This window comes from Ascidia mentula, chromosome 5, assembly GCF_947561715.1.
Source record: "Ascidia mentula chromosome 5, kaAscMent1.1, whole genome shotgun sequence".
Taxonomy (NCBI): domain Eukaryota; kingdom Metazoa; phylum Chordata; class Ascidiacea; order Phlebobranchia; family Ascidiidae; genus Ascidia; species Ascidia mentula.
In genome coordinates this window covers 1,247,021-1,267,300 of record NC_138570.1, presented here as the reverse complement: position 1 = coordinate 1,267,300, position 20,280 = coordinate 1,247,021, and the positions used below count along the sequence as shown (strand labels likewise).

At 38.3% G+C, this 20,280-nt stretch overlaps 1 protein-coding gene across 2 annotated transcripts; it reads left to right on the top strand.

The window, feature by feature from the left end:
* Nucleotides 1-273: 273 nt before the first annotated feature.
* LOC145901903 (regulator of G-protein signaling 12-like) lies at nt 274-19,662 on the top strand. 2 transcript variants are annotated; one of them, XM_082989714.1, is made up of 26 exons: nt 274-427; nt 834-969; nt 1,151-1,252; nt 1,486-1,853; nt 2,413-2,541; nt 2,856-2,968; nt 3,247-3,431; nt 3,623-3,779; nt 4,130-4,215; nt 4,292-4,353; nt 4,618-4,810; nt 5,023-5,063; nt 5,651-5,761; nt 9,236-9,257; nt 9,587-9,813; nt 11,173-11,297; nt 13,831-13,948; nt 14,643-14,852; nt 15,286-15,334; nt 16,037-16,101; nt 16,415-16,742; nt 16,997-17,163; nt 17,363-17,465; nt 17,657-17,761; nt 17,990-18,648; nt 18,814-19,662. In XM_082989714.1, exons 1-26 carry the CDS (start codon nt 317-319, stop codon nt 18,826-18,828), a joined length of 3,987 nt encoding a protein of 1,328 aa, XP_082845840.1. In that variant the 5' UTR covers nt 274-316; the 3' UTR covers nt 18,829-19,662. The 2 variants fall into 2 exon arrangements, with proteins under 2 accessions (XP_082845840.1, XP_082845839.1); XM_082989713.1 differs by having other exon boundaries at nt 4,615-4,810; nt 18,814-19,661.
* The last annotated feature ends 618 nt before the right edge of the window (nt 19,663-20,280 follow it).

Here is a 20,280-nt window from a genome sequence, read left to right as displayed (position 1 = left end):
TTAGAAGTTGTGGCCAAATAAGATGAGTCAGCGTAGTGATGTGATTGCTTGCAATTTTGAACTTGGTGTGCCGCATACTTTCAGTTCATTTTAAGTACCTGCAATCTAGCTGGTTTTGTGCCTTGTTACTATTCTGCTCCTCGTACAATGACTTGATTTCAGAACACAAAAAACAATTTTTTTAACCATATGCATAGTATTATGAAAACAATTATATATTAAGTAATGTTTTCAAATAGATTGACTTTAATAGTGGCTCTTTTCTTTAGGATGTGTGGTATAATGTAAGAAATATAAATAATGAAAAAAATACATAATGCTTTCCACAACAAGAAGCGGTAGACGTCACTCATCCAAAGAACAAAGCACTCAAATAATTGAAATAAGTCGAGGCAAAAGTGGATATGGATTTACTTTATCTGGACAAGTAAGTTGCAGGAGTATTTCCCAAAAGCCCCATACTTTGTGGAGACTCAAGACAAAATATATTTTTGTATTAAATTGTAGGTAGTTTAAAATTTAAACAAAATAATTGTTTTTTTTGTGGATGTGGAAAGCACTCTGCTCAAAATAGTTTGTTGATATAGTCCATGTGCTTTGGTTGCTTTGTCTGGCCAGCTTTACAGTTAGGTGCAAATTAGTTCTGTTGCCCAAATGAATTGACCTATTTGTACTTGGTTGTACTGAGTTTTACAAGAGCTGCTTTTAAAAAAGTGTTTAAAATCACCTTATTTCTAAAGCTGCAATTTATAATCCAGTTTAGTTGTTTGGTGAAATGGCAATGCTGTCATTGTTTTTGGTCAGATTAATTTTGTTTGTGTTTTTTGTTACAGGCACCTAGCTTTGTAAGTTGGGTTGTCAAGGAGAGTCCAGCCGATCAGATTGGATTAAAAGTGGGAGATTATGTGATATCTGTCAACGGCCAGGATGTCTCTAAATCAGATCACGAAAACGTTGTCAGATTAATTGGTGAGTAATTATCACTAACTGTATTTCAAATGAACCAATAGAAATTAGTGGAACATGTGTTTAAACAACAATGTTTACATATTATAATACAAATAATCTGTTTCATTTCACAAATTGTTTCCTTGTTGACTTGTTGTAGCCATGTAAATATATCAGGAATAACATATTTGCTGTACATCAGGTATTTCTGTTGGAACCTTATTTCTGGGCGTGAGTCAGTCATTGGAAACATTTCCAGACACAAATGCTTTGCCCTCCAAGCAAAAAACTTCATCTATGGCTGGTAAAAATGATATTTTTGATACTGTGGTATTTCAGTGCAATAATAGTTATTATAACATATACCTAAAAAATAGAAGTAAAAGCATTCTAATGACAGTATAACGTAAGTATCACCAATGAAAAGTATAATGCTATGATTCACCAATGCTGGTTCAATCCGATTGTGAAAAAACAAAGATTTTATTTAAAATTTAAGTTTTTTGTTCGCAAACTTTTATTTTTGTTAACAATTAGGATCTGCAAAATTGGCCTCCCAACAAAATCTGGCAACAACTCAAAGTTTCTCAAGAACTGACAAAGTTTTAGAAGACCTGCACTCTGGGAAAATCTTCAAGAGCATGACACCTCCAAGAAATTTCACAAAAAATGAGAGCAGAAAATCATCATCGTCCGACAGTAGCCACAATGCAAAAAGTGACCGTCAGATCGGCAACAACTTACCGTCAATGGTCATGGTTCAGTCGGTAGTCGCTTACCTCGGCACTGTGGAAATGCCAGTCATGGAAACCCACATGGTGGCGCAAGCGAGTCTCGAAGCTGTGAGAGGTTGCGTTCAGAGGCTGAGACTAGAACAACATATTCATCAAAGGGTTTTGTTCAAGGTGTGAATTGTTTATTTTTTGACATCTTGTTAATGTTTTTGTAGCAGTTATGAATATTTTGTGCAAACTTGATAAATCGACACAGTTTACAATATAACATGTCACCAAAAATGCATTTAAGGTAAGGACCTTTAAAAGTTGAAGATTTGTTTCATTTTAGCACCATGTTTATTGGTTGTGCAACCACTTAGAACTGTCTCACTTGACCAAGGAAAGCTCACAATTCCACCTGTCCTTGTTCTTTTAAGTGCACTTACCACTTTTCAAGTGCGAACATCCAAGCAGCTTAATACGTTATTTTCACACTACATGTTGTTAGGCTTACAATGTTTATTTTTAAACTTACTTTTTTCAATTAACAGAAAGTTTTTAATCTTAATCTGCCTTTTTTCATTGTGTCTTTGGAAAAAAAAGATACGTTCTATTATGTTGAAAAATTGCATGTAACGTTAAAAAAAATAGTCATTTTAGATGTAGTTGTTGAAGATAAAAATACATTCTTTCCACCATTACTGACATCCACTGTGAAAAACTTCGAATAAAAGACTTTTCTGTGCAGGTTATGCAGAATGGAGCAAAGTTGTACAGCGCAGATGGCGACACGATTGCTGTTTATCACGTTGATAAACTTATGTTTTCCGCCCCCTGTCCCGATGATGGACGATTTTTCTGCTTGGTCACATCACAGGTGAAAAATGCCTGATCATGAGACAAAATATTGGATCAAGCACTGGCCACTTTTATTGGTGGCATTGAAAAGATATTACAACATTTAAATTCTTACCTAAACATAAAAAATAGTTTCTTTCCCATCATACTGTATTTTTACATCGGGGGAAATTATTAAACCTCTAAAAGGCAAAAGATTTAACTTCAAACTTGAATCTTTCGTGTTAATTTTAAATGATGTAAAATACATATTTCAAGTTATCCAAAGCAAAAAATAAAAGAACTGCTCTTACTTTTCAAAAACACTGTTAACACTAAACATTCTTTGCATAGGATTGTGGGCAGATGAGAGTTGGGTCGATGTCAAATGTTCAGACGTCTTGTCATATGTTTATGGTGGATCCAGAAATTAGTCCACATTCTATTCACCAGGAAAAGGCCAAGAGGTTTTTCTTGTTGCAACATTGTCTTGATTTAAACCAATAACTCGGACTAAACGTTTCAGATTAAAATCAGCTTGTTTGTTACAAATCATAGAAAAATTCTATTTGCTTGAACAGGCGTCCTCTGACTTCAATCTGAAATGTTCTGTTTCAAATTTTTGACTTCCCACCATAATAAATTGGTGAAGGCAATGTCCAGTGAAGGGCTAGGTTGTGGCAAAATTAAAGAACTAGTCTTTAGTCACATTTTATGTGGAACTTAAAACTAACCTTTTGTTTAGGTTTGGAATTCATTGTTCAACAAATACAGAAACTGGACAATGTGTTGAGTTCCCGAAAAACCCACGAAGCATCTTATCTGTCCTACGTCTCCTCCAATCTACTGGGAACGAAATCATGATAAGAAATTTTGAAGATTCTCAAAACATAAGTTTGCTCAGCAACTCAACGGCAGACAGTGGAATCGGTATTTTGTGTTCTCCTATTTCTATTTTGCCCCCCTTGCTATTTATTATTGACATTTGTTTGTTGATATTAATTGAACCAGGTTACTTTCAATGTATGCAAAAATTGTTAAAATAATATTTTTCATGTGGAACTTGTTCGGTTTAAGCATTTGAGACTTCATGTTCATGCGATAATTTTTATAATTTATAGTTGACCAGTCCATATCCACGAGTCATTATCACACGCACGACAGCCAAATGCACACACGATTAACAAGAGGTGAATCAAGTTTACCACCAGTGACGGTTGCTTGGACAAATAACGCAGGAGAAAAAAGAAAAATCTCAGTTGAACGGAACAATTCAAGGTTGGAATAAGTAGTCGATTGTGTGATGATCTTGCTAATTAATTTAGAAATAATTCACCATTCTATTGCAATCACCATGGCAATTTGAACCTGAAATACTTTATGTATATATATCATAAGAATGCAAACGTCTCTTCCCAGGTTAAAGTATTTTAGCTTTCTTATTTAAGACAAATACATTTCATTTTGAAAATCTCACTTTATGTTTTTTCTATTATTATCACAACAATTTTTTTCCTGACACACAAAAATATTCATTGCTAATGGTTGGTGTAGAAGTTCCAAAGAGTTTTTGCGTGAAGTTGTTATCACTAGATGTTGCCAGAGAGTAATTTTTGTTGTCAATGCAGTAGCAGCATGGAGGAAAATGCGAAGTTAAGTCCTCGTGTTTTATTTTCGGCTGAAAATGGACCAAATCACCCCAGCAGGGGATATGGTAAGATGTAAATAATTGTTTGTCGACGTGTTTCAATTTCAAAAATGCGTTTTATTCAACAAATTTTTTTGTCCAGGCTACTCTGGAAAACATTCAACGCTACCCAATTCTTCATCATCATTAGTAGGAAGTGAAATGGTAAGTTGGGTATTAATTTGTTCGATTTATACTTGTTCATGGCAGTACACAAAATAAGTTCTATGAAGTATTTTTTATACACAAAAGCAACTAAAAACACATGTTGCAATATAACTTAGAATGAATTTGTTTTGTCATCGCCCTATTTTTCTAAAACATGTGTTAATTCCAATTGCATTGACAACGGTTGGCTTTCGCAATAAAATTCCAGTATTTCGGACATATTTTAGAATGTTGATATAAGGTCTTCCACTTGTTTAGAAGATGGGCCACCACAAGCTGCACTCGAGCTCTGCCACCCTGAGTACGAGCAGACTGACCCAGAATAATACGGCACCTCCCTTGAGTCAACAGAACCTACATCGTCATGACAACCGCATGAGGCAGCAGCAAAAGAACAGTTCGCGGGTTCCACCTCCGATGCACAAGCTGAGTATGGGAAAGTACAAAACACCAGGTAGAAACTGTTGCCTTTTTGTTGATTTTACAATATTTTGTATTTGATCTCCATGCTTTGCCAGCTTACGACTGTCCGACTGTTTTTTCTCTTGCATTCATTTTAGTATTTAAATAAATGTTAAATTTTTTGTTTGTTTTTAAATTTAATAAGTTAAAAATGTTTAAAAAAAAATATTAAAAAATTAATATAAACTTGTTTATTTTTGTTAGACTTGCGAGGACACAACGAAAGACACCAAAGAAAGATGGAGGTCAATACCATGTTTTTAAAACCTAATGTTCAATTACAACTTTTTCAAATCATAGACAAAAACTGAAAATACTATTACAAAACCCATAAACGTAAAGTATTAAAATTAGATATGTTACCTCCTGTAATTAAATTGCTCTGTTGCAAACACAAATAAAAAACAAACTTCACTGCATAAATGCATCTAACACTTCTACAGGCCAGTGCTGCTTAAATAGTGTCATGGTGAGTTTGTCCATTTGCAGATCGACTTGGCATGTGTTTTGTTGAAAGCATGCATCAATCCTATGAGGTTTTCGTCCATTTTCTGTTGAAGCCTTATTTATCATTTTCCATTTGTTTTGTTTATTTGAATTGTTGTCATTTTAATATTAGTTCGTTTGCGCTGTTGTGTTTGTCATAGTTGTTGAAGACATGCAAAATTATTGTTTCATAGATGCACATGTAGTGCTGTTTCATATTTCAATTAAAATTATGTATGTTGTTTGGTGTTAAATGATAAGCGATGTCGGCTCATACAATTCATGGAAACAATACAAAGCACAAAAATCAAAGTTTCCAAAAATTAAATGCCTGATGTTTATACAGAGAGGGAAACCACCTTTTGTGATAACGGACCATCATACAGCGAAACGGGAAGGTCCCTCATTTACGAGCAGATTTATGGCTTTTGGAAAAGCAATAAGTCGTTCAACTGAGGTAAGATCTTTCACAAGCTTACTTACAATATTAATATTTACTAAAAGTTTTGAAGTTGGCATTTCTAACACTGGTAACTGAAAGTGTTGTGGCCACAAAGAAAAGATGCATATTAAAATCCGATAGTTTAAATATTTTGCAAGCATTTGAGGTTACGGCCCTGAAATATTTGTATTTGAATGGGGGTGGATATATAGGTTGTTGTTGTGTTGAACTTTCATTGGCAGACCACATCCGATTGTCGCGTGGACCAGTCATTACACTAATCTGGATGACACTTTCTCAGTAACTGAATAATCCCGTCCATGTTTTGCCAATAATCAGATTATCGCTCTGGCTTGACCTTTATTTCATTCATTTCAACAAGTGGTTCACAGCCCGGTGCTGGAAAATCTAATGGCAAAGCGCACATGTTACGCTGGAAGTGATTATATGCTGGTGTGATTTACCTCGGTCCACAGTTGTTAATTACCTGGCCTCAATGGCCTAAGGGACCATTGGCTTGCCTGGACACAACCTAATATCACAGTGATTATCATATCTTGCCTCGGTGTGGATATGCTCCAGAAAAGTGCTTTATCATTCCCCTCTGCTGGGAGTTGAATGCACTGTGGGGGTTTTGCACAGAGTTTGTTTGGTTCATGTAAGCTTTCGCAAAAAAAAGTGTTAGTTTGGAAATGGAAGTTGCTCATAAATAAGTTCTTTAGACGTATATTTCAAGGCTAGTCACTCAATGTTTGCATGTTAAACAGAATACAAAGTACTTGTTAATCTTAACCAGTGTGACTTGCAAAATATTATGCAGCAGTTTGATGATATTTTGTGGACCACCGTCACGTCCGGCCACAAGAAGATTGCCACATCCGAGAAAAAACAAATATTTTTCACTCCGTGGCTTCCTTTGAATTGCCCACTTCCTGTTCTTTGAGCCAAATTTAAACCCAAGCTATCGCGTTGGATTAGCCATGAATAATTAGCAGGCATTTAAATTGTTGCATTAGAGGTGAAGCTTCATCAGGCAAGTTAGCAGTGAATGCTGTCAACTTTTTACGTAATACAATGTTTGCATCGCATGTAGAAATAAGTTTTTTGGTTTGGTTTTCAGAATACTCTGTTGCACAAAGTGATCTTGTTCAGTACAGATTTTTTTTAAGATTGTTTTGCAACAAACATTTTTAATCTTAATGTGCAAGAATTGTGTGAAAATCAATCACACGAACATGAATTAGATTTGCCTGGCAGGTTGATTTTAATGATTTGTTCTGTAATTGCCAGAAGAAATACAAAGAAACACAAACTGTCTCTGGGTTTAGACATCTTTGAATTCTGAATCAGGTTGAGAAAGTTTAATTAACTGTTAAATTGTTTTTCACTCTAAATTTTTTTAGAAAAATTAAACAATTTTATTTTTCACATTTAAAGAATAATATTTTTTTTGTGCTGTTAATTTTTACACAGCTATGAAAAAGGTTGTTAGTACAGCAGTTTACTGAAACTGTACAGGGTTAGCCAACAGTATTGCAAGCGAAACATGCCCTGTACCTTACCATTGACTTTCAATGGTTCTACCGTGTTAGCAAGTTCTGGACAGGATGTGAGATGCTTGAATGGTGATGAATTGTGGCTGCATGAGACGCATCATCGCTACGTAACCGACTCACTCTTTAAAGCGTGCTGAATAATAGTAAATGGTGGTTAAGTAATTGGTGATCATGATATCCTGTATCAGATGCGCTTGTCTCACTCCACAGATTGTCGAAATTTCGTGAATAGTTGAGGAGGTGAAAATTGCTGCAAAAATTTCACAGGTTAGGATAGGGGGTTTGAATTTTTTGTTGTTTGGGAATTTTTTCAACATTTTTTTCTATTTTAGTTTCAACTGTTGGAGGATTTTAGTGCCTGGACATGTGTGAGGGGAAAACAAAAATTGTTTTTATTTCATTGTTTTGTATAAAATTATGTCTTTGAAACAAAGTGTTTTGTCCAGTGATATTGGCTACACAATTGAAAGATACAATTAAAATAATATAATTTGACACCAATCTAATAAGGAAGCTGACTGTTGAAGAATTTGGGGTATTTTTAATTTAATGAGGGGAAAAGTTATTGAGAAATTTGATGCTAGAGTCAAATTACGAGCTTTTGCTTTTCAGTATGAATAAACAATGAGCAAATAGAATAATGAAGATGTGAGCCAATTATTTCCGCACAAACTTCCCTCAAAAGTTTAGGGTAAATATATAAATGTGGTTTTGTGTTGCCACCGCTCCATAATTCACTTTTCATCCAGAATTCATCAAGGGGGGGGGGTTGTTAGTTGGATGTATTGTGATGTGACAAACACATTTATAACTTTGTCCTTTCAGTACTGTGTAGATTCAAAACTTGTATTTTATGTTGTAATCTGTATAGAACAGTGCCAGATAATATTTAAAGGAAATGACACAGTAATTTGCATTTTGTATATGCCCTCAACTACTTTGCATAGGCATTTCGACTATGTGTTGTTATTGCATCTTAAAAATGCCAAATAACTGTAAAGAATGTCAGAATCTTCAACTTAAAGGTTTCTGTCGTGAATCAACTTTAGTAGGGACACTTTCTTTTCCATCTGTTTATTTTGAGCCATTCATAAAACTGGAAACCATCCAAGCTTGAGAAACGTCTGCCCCTCTTGAATGTTCCGCCTGGAAAATATGTCCTTGTGATCACAAGCTTGGGAAACGTTTCCTTGTTGGCCCTGTCGGGAACCAGAAATATGTGCACAGTTAATTTAGGCATTTTACTCAGCAAATGACAGTTTCAGTACATAGCCATTAACCACTGTCGATACTTTGCAGAAGTGATGAGAAATGTGCAACAAAGTTTATTTGTCCAGTATTTTCGCTGATGGTTTGTGTCACTGAAATTACAAACATGGCTATTTTCACTATGTCGTGATGGTGGCTACTATTTAAATGTTGTATGGAATTGCAAAAGAAAAAGTACCTGGGTGTTTGCTCGGACTAAATTACATGACTAAGCATAATATTGTTGTCTGTAGTTTCTCAAGACATTTTTGATATGTTTTGTGGAATAATATCTTATTGTTTTTGAGTGTTTTCAATTTTAATTATGCTTTCTAGTTGGTTGTTTCTGAAAGAGAATAGATCAGTTTTTTTAAGGTCTGAATAGTGTTTGGCAGACAGAAATATATTTTTAAGTTTTGCTGGATTTTTTGCTAATTTTTTGCAAACTGCCAAATGTACACAGGAAAAACACCCTGACTGAGTCGGTCATATTAAGTGTTCCAATCAGCCCATTAAAACATCTAATTTTAATTTTCTGCATTAGCCAACTGAGTGAACGTGTTAGATAAATGTTTAAACTAGGATGAGCTTGCAAGTTGATGTGAATCACTTCAATGGGCCGTTAACCTCATCATATGTTATGTCAAACTATGTTGGTGGAAACTCTAATTCTTCTTCTCCGCAGAATGTTGCAGTTTCTGATGAAGGTAAGTCATGTTATTATTACTTCTCTGCCTCGTTAAGTATCCCCACAATTACCGTTCATAATTACTTTGCACTGGAAATAGTAAAATATCGATGACCTTCTTGTAACTAGTAGTGATGTACACTTTGCAGTAAACGAGTTTTTGCGTGATTTGTGTGGTTGATTTCTGTCAATTGAAATTTATATAACCGGAAATTTATCGGCGTAAAAATATTCTCTCTCTTAAAATTGTTACTTCCGCAAACACAAGGTTTCTTTTTACATAAAATTGTGGCTTAAGACATATTTGCATGTACGATTATTCCCATACTCACCCAAACAAACCCACAGACCCGTTAAGCGGAGCTTCGAGCGTCGAAAGCCTCGCGAGCAACGCCAGCCTCCCCAGCTGCATCAACGGAACCTTCAGCGGAAACTTCAACTACGGCTACCACCGCACATCGCTACGGGGGGTTCCCCCGGATCAAGGTGGTGACGTCACTGCGGGTCGGATATCCCATTGGGCAGTTTCGTTCGACCGGTTGCTGGACGACCCCCTTGGGGTGAAATATTTTAAGGTGAGTGTTCGTATTGTTCTATTGCGTCAAAACAAAGCGTGGTGTTAACTGCAACGTTGAAAGTATGAACGAACAATATTCATTGTTATGAAATATGTGGAAACAATGGGAATGAAAGCACAGTCGAACACTCAAAAAATGCTTTTGCTTTCATACTGCTACATAATTTACCTTCGCAATATAACATATGTCAGTTTTTAAAATTGTTTTAAATAAGTAATGTATAGATAAGATAAGATAAGAGACCGAAAAAGGGCGCAGGCTATATGAAAATAGTAGAAATGGGCCATAAACCATACAAGGTTGAAGAACACTAACATAAAGCATTAATTTCCTGGGGGATTAACGATAAACGGTTTGGCTGAACAGTTACTATTCAGTCAAAGCAGTGAAGGGGATATATTGTTTAATGTTAAAGCGTCCGCGAATTTATGGCGGAAGCGCTTCTCAAAAAAAAAAACGCAAAATGGTCGGAAACTGCCCAGCTTCATACACACACAAGCGTGCAGCAGACCACGTGGTCACTTTCTGGAGCTCCTATTCATCAACTGATGAATAATGGGGTTGGCATCCGGTGACCATGTCGTCATATCCAAATTTATTCCAAAGCGATTTAAACTAGCTTTACAAACGTGTGGGTGTGGATTGCAACACAAGCAAACGGTTCTGCAACACACATTGCACCATCCAATACCTGTGTGAATTCATACCCTGCTGTGTTAGTCATGTTACTAAAAACAGAATATTGGTTTCAGTGCCAAAACGTTTCCTAATTACAAGAAAAGTGTCTTGTTTGTCTATTATAACCGTTAAATTATGTAAACTATGTAAGTTTTGCAACCCAGCATGTGGCACTTTTCTATAAATACGATAAGAAAATAATACGAAATAACTCCGGATCCGGATTCGATTTGTCCGAAAAATTTCCATGAATTTAACAAGAAATGGATCGTGCCCAACCGCACAAGCTAAACGCATCGTGAGTTATAAATTGAACTCGACAACTGTCGTTCGCCCAGACAGGCAAGAGTTGAAATTCCAATTAAATTTAACGTTTTACGAAGAAATTGAAGGATATTCTTGTTGCGCTGCAGTTAAAACTTGAGACTCTCCTGACCTCTTCTTCTCCGCTTGTCTTACTAAAATGGTTGTCCACGAAATGTGATGATTAATCGGGTGCAATCGTACGTTTATCGTGTTGAGAACCTATGTTTGTTGTCAAGCTACTTAAGAAGGAATTTTACGTGGAATTATCATTGCAAAATGACAAGCAACCATTTTTTCCAACTTTTCGTAGGTCCAAGATAGCTTTCACAAACTGTTTGCGAGCTTTGAACCGATTCTTTTATTTTTTCGCAGCATTTTCTATGCAAAGAGTTTTCCGAGGAGAATATTTTATTCTGGGAAGCCTGCGAAGGTTTGAGGACAATTTCACCCGACGATGCGGAGAAAATGAAGCATGACATCAGAGCGATTTACGACAGGTAAGACTTAAAACCCTGAGTATTATTCAGTGTTGATGAATTGCATCAACCTTTAAACGTATGCGGTCACGTTTGTTCATCGAAAATTCGCTTGAAAATTGTCTTTTTATGTCACAACACCCAAGCAAACAACTTCAACCCGCCGGTATCAAAACAAACATCGTCACACTGTACATTGTGACGTCACAGTCGTGAGCTGTGGTAGTGATTTAAACTGACCACACAAAATTGGGGCTGGAACGCAATTTTTTGACGTAGCTTGATTTAAAATGAAACATGTCCCGTTATGTATTCGCGCGTGTTTCTGAGTTGTTGTTTGTTAGGCAGGCAACCCAATTGTGTAAGACTTATTGTTTATGAGCAACAAGTTACGTACGTACATGCTGTACGGGCTGTTACGTAGTATTGCATGCTGATATGATGCAAAAGCTTATGACGCTATTCCGCATGATCGTACTATAGCCGCTCTTCGTAAATATTTGGCAGTGCTTAACGTAACCCATTAATCTTTATGTGATAGAAATTATTCGGAGACTTAACACATGAAATTTTGTTATCCCTGCCATCTGTGCTATTTTAACTTCAGCAAAAAGTTTTTGCATTCCATGAAATGTGCACAGCTGACCGAAAAAAATAATAACACCGGTTATTTCAGATTACAAAGTTTAAGTACCTAGTTAGAGTGCTTTATTATCTGGATCTCACGCATCTTTACGTTATAGCGTTTAGTTGTAAATCACTCTAATCAGCACCGGAATCTCTCGTATTTACCCCCAATCTGACTGCCACCATCGAAACGCCACTTCCGGGCCGACATTATGACGTCACAGATTATGACATTGTCAAGCGTATAACGCTGGAGCGTTGTTGTTCGGGTTTACCCTAACGTGACGCAGGTAAACAACACTCAACCCGCATAAACGGATGTTGTTTATGACGTCACACACTGGTTTATTAGCTGTTCGGGTTTTTTCCAGTGTAGATGGGGGGGACTCGTATTATAAGAACAGCCAGTACATAAGTTGCTGCTGATACGGTTAAGGCCATACGAAACTTTACAAGTGTCGTTTTTTAATTTCAATAATGCCTCGATATGAACGCTTATTAAAGAACTTTTCGAGTTTTGACATACATCTAGTAACCGTAACAACCTTTCATCAGCTCGTAATTATCAGAGAATTCCCGGGTTATTTTTGTCCAGTCGACGAATCTGGGTGTGTATTTGATACACTGTTGCCCAATTGAGTTCTATTATTACCACTGTTACCTTTTGAAACGAACAAACGAACTTGTAACCTTATGAGACACTTAAAACATCCCCGTAATAATATTGAACTAAGTGCTGGCGGGTTGGAATCAACTGGATATGAATCACGGTTTCTGTGAATGGGGGGGTAATTATCCGCCGGGTAATTACTGGTTGCTTCGGGTAAAGTAATCACCTTTACCCCAGTTAGGAGGCGTTTGTAACTTCGTCGGTTCGCCCTCCCTTCTTTAACTTCCTGTTATACTTGGTCTTTCTGCTTAAATACGTGGAACTTGTCAGAAACGCTGATTGGCTTTAAGAGTAAACACATTATACACAAGAAGTGTGAAACAGGAAAAACGAGTTTAAGCATTTCTTCCCGCTGTACATGATGATATAAAGGAGATATTTTGTACACATGTGTGTTACCGACCCATGTGCTTGCCTGTTGTCACAATATTGGTTAAATTTAGGTAAAAAACGTGGAAAATATCGTTAAATTTAGTTGATCGATTGTGGAAATCATTCCCTATTTTCTTACAATCGTCAGGATGACGATTTCCACCAATTGTACTTCATGGCACAAACATGGACAGGTTTATATCCAGCAGCTTAACAAAGCTGGACATATTTAAAGCTACTGGAAATAAGCTTCCTATATTTGTGTAGTGAAGTCAAAGCCTTGGATCTTTTGCCAAAGCCTCGCCTAAAATGAAGTAAGTGTAATTACGTCTCCATGTTGTCTCAAATGGAACTTCCCTTTGCGTTGAACCGAAGCTATATTTGAACAAGCAAGCCCACCGCATTAAACGTGCCAGTTCGGTCAATTCAAACGTGGTATTGGTCATTTATTTGAGCGATCGAGGACGAACAGAGCAATCCACCACAAATTTCATATCGGTCCCTCCCATTCTCCCCGCACTTATAGGTTGGCTGACACAACATGACACGTGTCTCCCCTTGACGTGACCTTGAAGCCTGCCACCGGTACCAATCTAATGAAATCTGCTGGGTTTCGATCTAATGAAATGTGATGTGTGATAAATTTAGAAACAAAACGTAATGTGAAGCTATTCAAAATTACGTTACAGGTTAAATTCGACTGAATGCAGGAAATTGTCTGTTGATAATCGCCGAATTTTCGCATCGGCTAAATTATTTCCAGAAACCATGTATGACATTTAACTGTTGCATCCATTCCTTTACAGTAAATCCGTCCTGGACAAACCAACTGGCTTCGTTTTAATCTTCACAACGTCTCATGACAACCGTTTTCTTTGTTTGCAGGTTTTTGGCTCACGACGCACCGATGCCTGTGAACATAGACAGCGAGGGACAGCAGCTTGCAGAGGAAGCTCTGACATCACAACCACATCCAAATATATTTCTGAACCAGCAGAATCAGGTAGTCTAGCGGTTTAAATTGCTGGCATTTCGCTCTGTCGTCTGCTGTATTTGTTAATGTTGTAATTGTGGGGGCAGAAACTGTCTTTCAACGAAACACGATAAAAATGCAAATTTTTTCTCATATCGTTGAGGTTTACATATTAGACAAGCTTGTGATAATCTATTGGCAAGCATTTTTATAAAGCAAGCTAAAGTGATCAACATTTACAGTGTGTGTTCCTTGGTATTTTACGTGTCATGTTGTGCAACAGGAGATAAACGACATTGCATTTGATGCGTTGACGCATCTTGACAGTCATTGCAATGTAATACCCGGAAAACATTATGACGCAACAGTCGTTCACTGTGACGTGTTAATTTGTTTTTGTGCCTACAGACGTCTGTCGCACCCCGTCAATGTCCCACTTCAAATCTAACCCCTGGCCCTTTGTAAAAATATATTTACTGTCTCAATGTCTTAGCACTCATCCCGCCAAACCACAGTGTCTTTGTATACGCGCGCAATAGGATATTTAATAGTATAATACATTGCGAATGCTTTGTTTATTTGGTATTACGTGTTTAAATTGTGGTTTTCAAACAAGCTGATGAGAGAAACGGAAAGCGTTATCAGTTATAGCCGTGTTATAAAGTATCCACACACCACTGCATAACTCAGTTGATGTAAAACCGTCATAATTTGATGATTCCAGGTTTACACCTTGATGAAGTTGGACAGTTACAGCAGGTTCCTCAAGTCCTCCCTCTACCGCCAGTGTATGGTAAGTGAGATGGAAGGTCGATCCCTTCCTCTGGACAACAGCACGTGGAGCAACTCTGATACCACGAGCGTCGATAGTTCGATCTACACCAGACCTCCCGCCAGAAGCGTAGACGCCGGGATTTCGTCCTTTAGACGGAAGGTCAGAAAATTTCAATAGGTTTTTTGCTTAGTTAGCTGCAGACTGTTTCGAGCTACAGCTCATATATGAGGTCTCATCAGTACAGATGATAACTGATTTCGGTCTATTTCTGTTTTGTTGTATCCATGTATGGTTATTGTGACTTTTGCGGTTGTATATTGCAGCATGAAATGTGCTAGGCTTAAGAAAATGGTTATTTATAACCACTACATCCACACTTGTGTTGACGTGATGTATTTTCACACATCCTTAATATCTTCACTAAGTAACAAAACGGTATAACCATAACCACTATAAATAGTCTTGCCTGACTTGACTCGAATCGAAACGTGTTCGACCGCACGGCATTTTCTCTGTAAGAAAGCATTTAACTTAATAATGAGAAGGTGTTCGTGTTTTCAAAACATTCACTTTTGTTTGTTTTTCATTTCAGGCGAAGAAAAGTGGCAAAGGTTCGAAGAAGAGTTTGTTCGGTTTCAAAAGTAAGAATTCCAAACATTTTGACGCTTGAAATTTCCGCTACAGACGTTCGACTCATCTCTAGAACGCCGCGCGTGTCATAAACCGGATGAGAACAAACTATAAATAGGTCATCCACATGCCCACATCCTAAACTAAGTTAATTGCTGCCTTTAAATCGCCTACAATCTTCCATTTGCCACCACAAACGCCGACGCCGGTTTGTGACGTAATAAACGCGTATGTGACAACAAAGGTGGCGCGTGCTGGGGGCCATGCGTACACATGGTGCCAACTGCGTGGCCCGGTTCCGTGTCCATGCATTTGTTTACGGAAATATTAATACTAGATGGCATTTTGTATGATGACAGCCCGGTTGGCTTAAAATGATGGATGACCTGAGGTAACCTTTTTTGGAATGCGATCTTTAATATCGACCAATTTCTCTCGAGGGGGAAATATACAACCTTGGTTTTTGGACAGAGTGATGCGGTTTCATGAGTAGAACGTTGACTTGGCGAATTGTTGGTGCGAATATCACAAACCGATTGCAACAAACACTTTAACTTGGTTTTGATTTTTGCTTGTTTGGAAACCGCTGTTTTAAAACTTGAGAATTAAATGCTTGCTTCCAGCGAACGTGGGAGCAGATTTACCTTTAAACTTATCATTACGATGAAATTCAATTGTGTCGAATTCTAAACAATGAAATCGTGTTTGCACAGATCGTCCGAAGGGTGGATCGTTCCAACGCGATAAATCGTCAACAACCGGCCACGATTCGAGTCGGGTAAGTCACGTGATATCGGATATACGTACGCAAATACAACACAGACGATAATAACAGATTTTGTTTTTTTTACTCTCCAATCTTTCGCAAAAGCTCATGTGTGCCACCTAGTGTTTACATTTACAACGGCGTATGGGCCCCTTTTTTTCCCCCTTAATGTTGTTACATGGCTCCGTGGGCGCATATACTGTTTAAGCATGGGCTCAGAAACTGAAAAATGTACTTAATTGCCAAAAAGTGTCACCGGAATTCTTTTGTTCAAACGGGATTTTCGCTCTCTCAAATGTTTTTACGATTTTTATTCTAATCCCAGGACTCATCCGGTTCCGAATCCTATCTCGGTCACACCTCGCCGCTCGTGCGTTCCGGTTCGCTGCCAACGGCCGTTCCCGATTTTCCCGACGCCTCGCGCGTTTGTCACGTGACCCTGTGGGACAATACCACGACCGTGATTTACGCGAAGAAGTCAGGCGTGACGACGGTGGCCGAAGCTCTTGACCTCCTGTGTGAGAAACGAGGCGTGAAACTTTCGGCTGTCGAGGTTTTCATGTTGGACGCCGATGAACGCTTTAGCTCCGCCAGTGGCGGAAGTGCGAGGCCCAAACGCCCGCTCTCATTGGATTTAGACGTCTCCGTACTAGGTGATTGTTTTGTTTCAGCTAAAATTGACATTTCCATATGTTGCAATTTACATCGATTTAAATAAATTGTTACTGACGCTGCCAGGCATATTTTATTGCTGAATACTGCTCTTCTGGCAAACTTTATTTTATCGGCGTTGCTCAAAGTTTCGGCTGTTTTGCAGCAGCCTTCATCACGAGGTTTTGTCTGATTTTCCTTTTCGCCCTAACAAACTTTATGAAACCCCTTTAAGAATGTTTTCTTTTGTCTGCAGCGTCCCGGTCAATAGTTTTAGAACGTCGGGCATTGTTTCGTCTTGACATGCTTCCGGTTCGACGTTCTGTTGGAGTAAAAGCGAGACCTGGGAAAAACATCGGTGACGCTTTGAAATCGGTCCTCACCAAATACAACCTTCAGATGTCTGATGTCACAGCAAAAATTGTAAGATTATTGTGACGTCATATAGAATACAATTTCAATAAATTTACACTGTGCAATGTTTTTTAAAGATTACTTCTTTGAAATCGAATGTTTTTTTCTCTGTTTACTTTCCTCGTGTTAAACTTTTTTCTACACAGAAACTTTCCATTAAAATCTCATTTATAAATACAGTAAACTTCAACCACAATGTGTTGTTCAGAGTGGCGAAGATAATGAACTTAACCTCGACCAACCCGTGTCAAATATCGACGGACTAAGGATTATTCTAGAATACCGTCCAGTTGCTGACGTCACAAAGAAAGGTAATTTACTTTGCGAACATACCACACAGTACCCAATTGTTCGTGGCGAATGTCACCATAAAGTGGAAGTCTTACTTGGCTATTTGTATCGTAGTAAGTCATCCCAAAGCTGACCTGATGGGACCTCGAAAAGTTGCCATCTGTATGCAGCCAACCATGAAAATTATCATACAATGTTTTTTACGTTTCAGTTCACAGCAGTTTCAAAGACAAGAAAGATAAGAAGGCGGAAGTTGAAGACAAGAAAGTTTTTCCCGTTGTGAAGTCACGGAATGCCGAGAGGCAAGAAACGGAAGGTAAGGAATACTGTGGTTGCTGCGTCGTCAAGACTAATTTTCAGGATATCTGGTTTCGCCATTTGGGCATCATCAGTTTTCTAAAAACAACAAACATAAAACAAGAACTAACACACAGCGGAAATACAAACGAGTCCTGTGATTTTTACGCATTTTGGAAATTTATGTCGTCGTTGCATATTCGGATTTTTTTAGACCGCCTCGACTAACACATGTGCTATCTTGCAGAACTTCTCAACCTGATGTCACTGTTGCAAAGCAGCAAAATGAACGACCAGCGTGGGTTGATTTCAAAAGCCAACCTGGTCCTGCCCGACTTTCTCAAGCAACCGGAAGTGGCCATTGGAGGGAGCCAGAACGTCAGCAGCAACAACAACAAATTCACCGAGTCGCCTGGGGTCCACGTTGTTGAAAATAGAGTATCTGATGACCTTTCACCTTACGCCGTCACCTCGGTGTTGGACCCCAGCGCCCTGCAGCCCTCGACCGACTCTAGCGGCCGCCAGTCCCAGAGAAAACCCCACACCAGGAGGGGCCAGAGAAGCTTCGTGGAGCTGAGCGCCCAGCCGAAGAGTTTCAGTACTTTCAAGCCTCCGTTGCCGGTGCGACAAGGGTCACGAGATCGCCTCACCCCTGATTTAGACGAGAGCGACCCCAACGACACAACCATCGTTGAAGACCCGGATATTGTTGATTCACTTGGTCTGGATGGGGCATTCGACCCCGAAATGACCTTGGTGACCCTCCCCACCCCTCCCCTCGACCGCTCGATCCAGGGTCGAAATCTTCTCGAACTTTCGATGGCCGATTTCTCGCCGCCAACTCCAATTGCATTGAAGAACGAGAAATTGTTCGATCACAATGACGAGCATGATGACGAAACAAAGGTGAGGCCGATTGTTTTTGATCGAGGAGTGCGATTTAAACAATGGGAGGGGGTTGTTATTAAACCGTAAAAAGGTAAAGAAGTTTAGAAATAAGGTTCGAATGTAGCCATAAAGTTTTCGAGGCATTTGTTTACCCAACACTTACCAGGAATTCATCTTTTTCAGACGATAATGGTTTGATGTGATTTTGTTCCATTGTTCAAATCGAGAAACGACCGAACTTTTCGTGTATGACGTCATTCATACAAGCTGTGTCTCGAAGATTTCTTTGAGATTTGGTCGAACTATTTGGTTGTCGACTTAACATTGTGACATTTTTTTACGTACTGCTTAAAAACGTCGATTTTTTAAATCTCTTTGCTGCGGTTCTAGTAAAAATTTCCGTAATATTGAATTGCGTTATATCAGATTACTGCAACTGTTTTTTTTTTACGATAGTGTTTACATTCCGCGATTTTTTATTGGCGACTGTATAGAAAATTGCTTCCAGGTTTTTGTAATGGATTAAAACTATTCAGCACTGCTCTTCCATTTCCCACTTCCACTGCCATTCAATTATCTTGTTACCTCCCTACCTTTAAAACTATGTTGCGTTCAACTTTTTGTAATGTAAACATTCCTGCAACTTTAAAACACAATTTCAACCCCGAATTTTTAAATTGTTGCAACTTGCGCCTCCCGTGGCGAATGCACATTCGGGAAACAAGACGAGTTTTTGTACTGAATAATTTGCACACAACAGACACTAAGCAAACCATGACATCGCCAAAAGCTGTTGCCTTGGCCACCGTTGCTCGAACATTCTTGAATTTTTCCCTTAAGTTTTTCGTGTACGCGCAAGTGTTTTTTTACGTCTTGCGCGAATGATAAGATTTCCTTATGAGTAAAATTAACTGTGTATGTTTGAAAAGTTATGCTGAAAGAAACACCTGCCTTCAGTCTTTTCTACAGATCAGAGTGAACACACATTCACAAGTCAACACAAGCTATATATCCTAAAATTGTTTTTTTGCCGTTTTTTGTATCATAAATATTTAATTTTACGTAATTATGTTTTAGCACAACGAGGACAATGATTTTGTCTATATAAAATACCAACAAACTGATGACAAAAAGACTGCCACCATATGTCTCTGTTGTAAATAGGCAACAACTTTTCTGTGTGGTCACTGACGGTACAAGAATGAAAGTTTGAAACAAATTTCTATTATCTGATCTCAGAGCAGTGATATTAATCCGCTCCCAGTCTCAGGACGTATATAAGGCCGGGTCCACACTCACGCTTTGCGCCGGCCGATTCTTTGATTGTTTCATTGTCCCGAGCGTACGCCCGCACGCCGGCGTATAATGAAACAAACAAAGAATCCGCCGGCGCAAAGCGTGAGTGTGGACCCGGCCTAAGAAAATGCGGGACCTGATTAATAAAGTGCTTTTTTCGGTTTGTTTGTCGCCAGAAAACTAAATTTGTTGGAAAACTTTGGGTCCTTCCAAGCGTCTGCTCACGAAAAAGGTCTTTAGGGCGTTACGTCTGCTACGAGAGCCCTGCTTTCATGCGACTCCTTGCGAACTTAAGGTTTTAAAATTGGCTCTAATACTATTAAAGGTTGAGAGTCACTATCTCAGAATGTTATA